We start from the raw sequence: 9,397 nt of genomic DNA, 5'->3' as shown, positions 1-9,397 counted from the left end.
AACCCTGGCTCGGTGAGGGTTGGAACCAGGGGTTAACTAAAATCATATTGTTGAAACCCTAGTTAGTAAAGTTCTTGAGTTTCAAGTGAACTCGGCCTTGGGGAATATGCTGCTATTTAAACCAGTGAAGATACTGAAATGAGGATTTCATGCAATTCAAGCTTTGTACGTGTAATTGATGTTCTGTACCTGTACTTTTAAAACAAAATTTAAAATTTGTTTTTCACTAATGTTCATTGGTAAGAAAAACTCTATCAGAAAAAATTTAATTGAGCGTCAACCAGGCCTCCCTGAAAATGACAATAGAAAGCTCTTGGAAAGGTTGATGTTGGAATAGTGTTGCCGAAATCGCGGCTCAATTCAATGTGCATAAGTCAACAGTTTAGAGGCTTAAGGGAATTTGTTTATATAGATTAGACCGTTGGTTTTCCCGTTTGAATGGTTTTACACTAGTAATTTTGGGGCCCTTTATAGCTTGTTGTTCGGTGTGAGCCAAGGCTCCGTGTTGAAGGCCGTACTTTAACCTATAATGGTTTAATTTTTAAATTGTTATTTGGATGGAGAGTTGTCTCATTGGCACTCACACCACATCTTCCTATATCTATGTGAACTAAGTTTTGAGTTTATCAGACTTCAAATTATCAAAATCCTGAAGCGGGAGACTGACTGACAAACAAACATAATGCCACTAAAAGCAAAAACTTAACATTGAGCAATGAATTCTTTTAGAACATAAATGAAAATAAAAAAAATCCCACCTGCGCTTTCTCAAAGAAACTTTTACAGTGTGTTGTACTACTTTTGGGACAAATTATATCAAATTTATAGAAAACTTCATCGCCTCCAACTCAAAATATGGACAATTTTATGTTTAGGGCGTCTTGAAATCTTTTGACATTCCAAAGTGCTCATTTCCAACCTTTTTCAGCTGGACCAAATCACTACTTTCCTTTAAAATTCTGGACCCAAATTTTTTTACTGTGCAATTTGAGGCATTGAACATGGAGAAAAAAATTTGGAAGGGGTATAAAAATTAATGGCAAGTAACCCACTGTCCACACTAGGGACTATATTTGTGAACAACGAAAATCAAGGGACGACAATGGTGGTCTCGGACCTAATAGGGTAGAAAGAGTTGACAAATCTTTAAAAAACTTGGTATGAACAAAGCTTTATGAATTATAACACTGCTTACAAAGTTTCATGACAATAGGATGTATATTACAGACATTAAGTGAAGTTCTATACTCATCTTTGCGTGTAAAATTTTGACGTTAAAATTGAAAAATTTCAACTATCAATATTTGGGGCTTTAAAAATTAAAATATTGCAAAAAAATACTTTTTAAATGCCTTAATATATAACTTATCATGTACTAAAAGCAATAGAGTACTCATTTGATTTATCAGACTTGGCATAATTATTCAAAAGTCAAATTTATATGAGCCTGCGCCTAAAAATATAGGTTTTTCAACGAAGGGGGGCCTTACATAAAGATGTAATATTTTCCAGCAATTTTAAATTTGTGAAGCTTTTTGGTTATAAATAATCCTTACATATGTATTGAAAGTACTTTAAATGGAAAGAAAAGTTACAAATAACATATCATATTAGTTTAAAAGGGTCTTAGGCCAAGTAAAGACTGGAAAAAATTTAGGGTCAATTTAGGCCGTGCCACATATTTACATTAAAAAATGCATAATGAGGCTATAAGAAATAAAAATTTGTGTCTTTTTTATCATTTCTATACTCGTGTGAAACGATACAACAAATCTGAGCACAAAAAGACTTGCAATTAAGCAATTAACTTTTCTTACAAGCAGTATGGGCTGATACAAAGATTTTTGCCTTATTAGGGAAAAACTTGCATGCAATTTATTCTCAACAGGCTTGAATTTAAACCACTTGCTACCCTACAGAAGAAAAGAAATATATTATGTGAAATGGAACAGGTACAATAGACATTGTAAAGTGCATTTAATACAAATTTAGTGAGGTCTCTAATATGGACATTAAATTTTATATACCAAGCTCCCCACTATTGGCTTCATCCAAACAAGGAGTTGGACAAGGGTCATTTATACAACACATTTTGCACATTGTCTGAGATAAACTTTTCTGTAGATTCAGAGTTCATAAATAAGTAAAAGAAGCAGATAAAGGCATAGAAACACAAATATTTACTCATGAAAACCTGTCAGATAGAAATTCAGGATGCCATTTATGCATCAAAATTGAAAAAGTTATAAAATGCCTATTTTGACCATAAAATGCCAAAATTGGTAATTTTTGCAGAAATTCTATAAAATAAAAGTTTGAATCCTTTAGTTTCATGCTATTTGACAAGTTGACACCATCAAATCATTTAGGGAAGTTGCCCGAGTACAAATTCTATATTTACAGATTTCACCTCTTGGGTCCAAGAACACAATTAATTCGTAGCGCATTTCTTTTAGAACATAAATGAAAATAAAAAAAATCCCACCTGCGCTTTCTCAAAGAAACTTTTACAGTGAGTTGTACTACTTTTGGGACAAATTATATCAAATTTATAGAATCATCGCCTCTAACTCAAAATATGGACAATTTTATGTTTAGGGCGTCTTGAAATCTTTTGACAGCTTCCAAAGTGCTCATTTCCAACCTTTTTTAGCTGGACCAAATCACTACTTTCCTTTAAAATTCTGGACCCAAATTTTTTTACTGTGTAATTTCATCCCCCTACTTGCAATTTGAGGCATTGAACATGGAGAAATAAATTTGGAAGGGGTATAAAAATTAATGGCAAGTAACCCACTGTCAACACTAGGGACTATATTTGTGAACAACGAAAATCAAGGGACGACAATGGTTGTCTCGGACCTATTGCTTCCAGTATCCAAGACGTGGACATCCACATGACAATAAATAATATTACATCTCAAGGGTATGTTATATCTTAAACAAGAGTGCACATACTGAAATGTTAGCCTTCTTGACTAACGATTGATATTATGTTGAGTCATAAATATAAAGCTTTACTTCAACTATCACATAAAATAAACATGCTCCAAGAAAAAGCATTTAAGGTCATATACACCAAACGAGAACGAGAAAGAGAAATAAATGTTCACCTTTCGATACACTAAATATAGTTGACCTTTTGCTTACATTTTCCAAGAAACAGACTTCACAAAGAAAACTAAACATTGCCCAATGAACCATGAAAATGAGGTCAAGGTCAGAAGAACCATGCCAGGCAGACATGTACAGCTTACACTTCCTCCAATACACCAAATATAGTTCACCGACCAAAACACAAAAACTAAACACTGAGCTGAACTGTAAAATGAGGTCATGGTCAAATTAAACCAGCGAGATTGACATGTACATCATAAAATATTTCCATACACCAAATATAGTTGACTTTTCGCATAAAGTGTTACAAAAAAAAACCATGAAAATGAGGTCGAGGTCAGATGACACCTGCCAGTTGGTCATGTACACTTTTCATCCATTCAATAGACCAAATGTAGTAGACCTATGGTCTGATTTCAACTAGGTTCACAAGTTTGAGGCAGCTGTCCACCTCCAAAACAAACCTAACAAATCTAAATTTAGTTTATACATTTTAATATTAAAATTGATATTTTTGTTTTAAAATACGAATATGAAGCACATTTATCCATCAGCACATGTTAAATCATTCAGACAAATTAAAATTAGTTAATGTTAAAAATTCATAAAACATTCAAAGCATTGCACCAAATTTGTTGTCCCAGGCTCTCACTATTTCTTGGCAGTTTTCTTTGACTTTGGTGTTTTAGGTGTCTTTGGAGTCTTTGGAGTCTTTGGAACCTTCAAGTAAAACAAGAAGAAATTATTATAGGTTGATTGGGAAATAAAATACATATTCTGGATGAAAACATAATAAGATATGGATCCTGTTCTGCACTAGATCAAATTGAAGAGCAAAATTTTTAATGTGCTACTTCATAGGGCAACAATAATAAAATTTAATCAACATGAACAAATCATTCAGATTACAGCAATACAGCATTTCAATTGTTTTTCATTGGTCATTTCAGGGCTTTTTTGAGTTTGCTATGAAGTATGTGCTTTGCTCATGGTTGGAGAATATATGGTGACCTATAGTTGTTAATTTCTGTGTCATTTGGTCTGTACTAGTGGAAAGTTGTCTTATCTAGTTGTGCTTAACAAGTCTAATAAGACTTCATTTGCAGGAAGAACATTTAATCTTAAATCTAAAGCATACAGGATGAAAAAGTTTGTTAAAAAAAGGGCAAGGATTACAATCAAAGATTCTGTTCAAAATTCCAACTGTTAGTCAGTGTTCAGTTTATTTCTGAGAAATCAATATTTGTATGATTGGTTAAATAAAACAATGTCAATTTCTATACAAGTTTCTATCCTATAATTAGCAGAAATTCACATTTTATTGAAACTTTAAACAGAAATTTCCCTAAAAATATAATTCATAATTGTTCCAATAAAATGCTTTCTGATTCCTTTTTAATTAAGTTTAGACCAGATATATCTTCATCTTTATTTCTAAACAAGAATGTGTCCATAGTACACGGATCAGTACAACCATTTTCTATGTTCAGTGGACAATGAAATTGGGGTACAATCAATCATCTCATAGGGATCATATGTAGCATTCCAAGTTTCAAGTTGATTGCACTTCAACTTCTTCAAAAACTACCTCGACCAAAAACTTAAACCTGAAGCGGGACAGACTGACAGATCAACGAACGGATCAGAAAACATAATGCACATAAAATGATGCATATTTTTTTTTCATATGATGAAATGTGGAAATTTCTTTTGGTGGAACATTTGACCTAGGATTAAGAAGTCTTCTCAGGACATTTTTGCAGTCACATTTTCTATGTTGCTGTGGTTTTTAAAATAGACAAAACATGTTATACTAAATTGAATATTCTTAAATATTTACTTACTGCTTTCACTGGTTTAGCTGCTTTTGTCGTTTTCGTCTTAGCTGGTGATCTGGCCTTCTTTGGTTTCGTTTCTTTCTTTTCTTTGGTTGCAGTCTTTTTGGGCGATTTTGTTGCCTTCACTTTTTCTGTAGCCTTTTTTGTTGTGGTTTTCTTCTCTGTTGAAGTTTTAACTTTGGTTGTTTTCTTGACCGTCTCTTCCGTAGTTTTCTTCACCTTTTTTGTTTTCTCTTTGACAAGCTTGAATCTACTCATTAAAACAGGCTTTTCTAATGTTGCTTTTGTTTGGACAATGATGCCTTTCTCTAAACCTTTGGTGAGAGCTTGACGAAGTCTGGGTTTTAACGAATTTGGATTAATGTCTTTGTACTTTTCACAAATATAGTTTTTAATAGCAGAAGCAGGTACACCTTTAGGTTCATTTATTGCTTCTAAAGCATCTTTTACCATTTCAATTGTTGGTGGATGGCTAGGTGGCGGTTTAGCCGCTTTCTTTGGTCCATTTTTGGCGGGAGAAGTAGATGCCATTTTTACGTCTTTCTCTTACTTTTTTTCAGCACGTTATCACATCAGGCCAATCGGGTTCACCTTTTTATAAAACTAGTGCGGACGTCGTCGAAAGCGTGGATTAAACAAGTGTTCAAATGTAGATCCAATCAAAAACAACGTTACTTAACCAATCAAGTAAACTGTAAACTCTTCATTTTAAGAGGGTCTGGAGTAGAGAATAATAAGTAAAAATAATTGAGAATAGAGAATAATGATCTTAAAAGTTAAAGAATAAAGAAATAAACAATAAATAATCCCATGCATCCGACACTCTCTAAGACTAGTTCATTTTTTTTCACACTTAGCAACTTAGTAATACTGACGGAACATACCTTTTGCCTTGTAAAGGTTTAAAAGAGACAGAGCACAAATTTTGCTAGACTTTCAAAGAAAATTAAATCACTAAAGCATCGGGATATTTTAAAGTCCTATATAATGACTTTTCTGTTGAATGACAGCTTGTAACACCAAAGGCTATCCGAAAGATGGTGATTTTTTTCATTTAAGATAATCATCCCAACATACATGTACTTAATAATCTTGTTTCTATCTCAGATGGACGGAACGAAGAACGGGAAAAAACATGTCAACTGATTTCCCGTCAACCCCTTTAAATCTGTACAGATCTCGTGAATTTGACCATTTCATCCTCAAACTTCTCAGACCATTTAAAGGAAGCCCACAAAGAATAGGAACAATTGTGATCTGGAGAAAGGCAAGCAACTGTCCCCCTTCTACTTCCAAACTGTTCGATTTATTTGATTACTTGGGGAAATTTGTAATACTTACTTTGGTTCTTAACTTTAGGTCATGTTTTGAGCTATATTTTTTAAGGTGTGATTGAAGATTAGAAAATAGCTTTTTGATAATAATAAGTATATAACGGATATTTGGACGTGTCAAAGTCATTAGATTGCCTTCAATCAGTCCTGCCTCGCGGCTAGCTTGTTTCTTACTTCCAGATACATTAAACCTTTGTTTGTTGTAATTTGTAATGCTTTTTTTTCTGGTGTACTTGTAATTTTTGGTTACTGACTTAATGCTGTTCTTTTCTATAATTCGCTGGCTTATTTTATGGCCTATCTTTTATGCTCTGCTATGTTCTTTTATGTCTAAATTTGTTTTCCTTATGTTCTTTATATCATGCTTATGTTGTTGCTTACTAATGCAGGAACGTGCAGTGGCGGATCCAGAATTTTTCATAAGTGGGGGCCCACTGAATGACCTAAGACGGGGCCCGCTCCAGTCATGCTTCATTTGAATCCATATATAAGCAACCAAATTTTTTTCCAAAAAAAGGGGGCCCCCCTGCCCCCTAAATTCGACTCTTACGTGTGTGTATATATAAGAAGATGTTTTATTTCCATAATGGGATAAAGAGCATGATACAATATGAAAGTGATTTTTTTTTAAATCTAATATGCAGATTTTTTATATAGACGGTTATATATGAGTTCATTAAAGCTCAAGTTACTTTTTGTTCTGTATATATATATATATGTGCGGAATTTAAATACTTACTTGCTAATATGGTTGAAATCAATACCAAAAAGTGTAAATGATACATATGATTAGAAAGGGGATTCAACTTTTTATACCACTAGATATCTGCTGTTTTCATACTCACATACTGTATGAAACACTAAAATGACTTTCTGTTGTGAACAACTGAGGCAATTAAACTAAGACAGGCCTGTTAAAAAAGATTCAAGAATTCTATCTTATGACGCAATCTGCACAAAATGTTTATCAAGTCAATATATAAATGTAAATGTATACAAGTATGCGTAGTGTTATCATTTTAGCGAGGCAGGTGTGTGGGCGCAACTCCCTTCCCTCGGAAGCATTCATGTTATGCAAGTGAAATCGTATTTTAAGCCCCCGCAGTAGTGGAGATAGCTTAAAGTATTACCCTTGTTCGTCCAGTCCGTCCTTCCTTCGCGTCCTTCCTGTATGTCATGTCCGTCGCGTAAATTCCTAACATTGGTAAATCCGTTTTCTCACTTTAGTTTGACTCAACCTATTGTTAACTTATTGTACACAGTGCTTATTACCACAAATCAAACTCGAAATTGTGTTGTGTCAATTAACCGTTTATAAATTATAAGTTATGCCCCTTCAAAAAATAAAACATGATTAATTTTTCGTTTCCATTCTCTTTCTTTAGTTTGCCTCAACTGAATGATGTAAAAAAAAATATATACCGTGAAAGTGCTTATTACCACAAAACACAGATAAAATTTGGGTGGCGTCACTTCTACCGTTTTTGAGTTATGCCCTTTTATAAATGGAAAATGGCTAAATCTATAGTTTGCCTCAACCAAATATATGAAACTTATACATAATGTTTATGATCACAGAACGGTCTTAACTAATAGAATCCTGCATCTGTGTGTGTAAGTTGACTCGTGCATATTTACAAAAAGGGGGGGGGGGGGTATCTGTTGCTCATACACACATTCTTCATTAAGTTTGTTTTTTAATATTATTTTAAACACAGGAACCTATCAAAAATATAGCATCTGCTTCAATTTAATATAAACTATAGGAAGACCTAGTATATAAATTGTCCAATAGTCCAAAATTAAGTGGATTTATGCCACTGTAGGTCACAGTACGGTCTTCAACAATTATAGCCACACCCATTACTAATACATTGTAGTCGATTCTAAAAGGACCCGACATAAACAAAGTGCACATGAAACTATCTCATGAAACTATCTAATTGTAAAAGTTAAATTCCAAATGAATATTTCACTTCTGAGAAACAATCCAACAGCTTCATAAGTGCGAATTCTATTTTTAACATCATGTAATAAACATCAAATAATAAATATCTAAACATAGGTAAAAACTGTAGTAAAAAAGGTAGTTTTTGTGAAGTTAACAATGTTAAATATTTGTCCAAAACAAATATATAGGACTTGCGTAACCATAAAAAAGAAGAAAAAAATTCTACTGGAATTAAAGTGATTCCTTCATTTATAAAGTAATTATTTTTGGCAAACGTCCTAAAAAATGAAGATAACAACAGAAAAATACGGTAAAGCGAAAACGCGAAATCGAGAAATCGGGAAATCGAGAAATCGGAAATGCAAAAACACGAAATCGAGAAATCTATTTCACTTCCCGTTTTCGCGTTTTTTGTGACAAGTTAGTTTGTATTTTGTGAGATATATGCATCGTGTCCATCTACAGATAGTCGTGTCTCTTTTCATATAGATATATGATATTTTTTGCAAATATCGTGCTTCACTCATTATCTTGATCCCTCTTACAGCCGATTTCGTTGAGTGTGTAGGCAAAGATTATATCTTTAGTTAGCTGTCTTTCTAGCTGAATCGTGAAGTCATTATTTGGTTAGATAAACTACCCTCCTTTAAGAGTAGACTAGTCCGACAGATAACCAATCTATCTGTTTGTAGGGCTAGACAGCTTCGAAAGGAGGGTTGTATACCTAACTTAATAATGACTTCGCGGTTCAGCTAGAAAGCAAGCTAACCAAACATATTACCTTTGCCTACACACTCAACCAAATCGGCTGTAATTCTCAAATCCACCTAATCTTCCACCTATTATCAGTGGCAATTTGTTCATGCGTGTTCAGGACGATAGTATAACGATAGAATATCAGTTCATGAATGTTCATTTTATTTCTCTAACAGTGGAATTCAAACCAAAAAAAAAGAATCAACTTGGTATCTCGTCTTGATTATGTGTGAACTATTTGTTCATTGGACGTGAAGCAAAAAAACTATTCTATAAATAAAGTTGTTATCCCAAGAGATCGATACACAGCTTAAAAAAGAAAACCGTGAACGTCATCCTAATATTTTTAAATAGCATACATGTAGTAAATTTATAAGAAAAAAGACACTAGCATACAGAAT

General features: G+C 33.3%; 1 protein-coding gene across 2 annotated transcripts; it reads right to left on the bottom strand.

Annotated features, from left to right (window-relative positions):
• Positions 1-3,595: 3,595 nt before the first annotated feature.
• LOC134725526 (histone H1, gonadal-like) lies at positions 3,596-5,540 on the bottom strand. 2 transcript variants are annotated; one of them, XM_063589422.1, is made up of 2 exons: positions 4,962-5,540; positions 3,596-3,837 (listed from the first exon to the last, which is right to left on the bottom strand). In XM_063589422.1, the coding sequence occupies exons 1-2, from the start codon at positions 5,484-5,486 to the stop codon at positions 3,769-3,771; spliced, it is 594 nt and encodes a 197-aa protein (XP_063445492.1). In that variant the 5' UTR covers positions 5,487-5,540; the 3' UTR covers positions 3,596-3,768. The 2 variants fall into 2 exon arrangements, with proteins under 2 accessions (XP_063445492.1, XP_063445493.1); XM_063589423.1 differs by having other exon boundaries at positions 3,596-3,828.
• Between the last annotated feature and the right edge of the window lie 3,857 nt (positions 5,541-9,397).

The sequence above is a fragment of the Mytilus trossulus genome, chromosome 7, assembly GCF_036588685.1.
Source record: "Mytilus trossulus isolate FHL-02 chromosome 7, PNRI_Mtr1.1.1.hap1, whole genome shotgun sequence".
In the NCBI taxonomy this organism is placed as follows: domain Eukaryota; kingdom Metazoa; phylum Mollusca; class Bivalvia; order Mytilida; family Mytilidae; genus Mytilus; species Mytilus trossulus.
The sequence above is the reverse complement of the archived record's forward strand: the minus strand, read 5'-3'. Positions and strand labels throughout refer to the sequence as shown.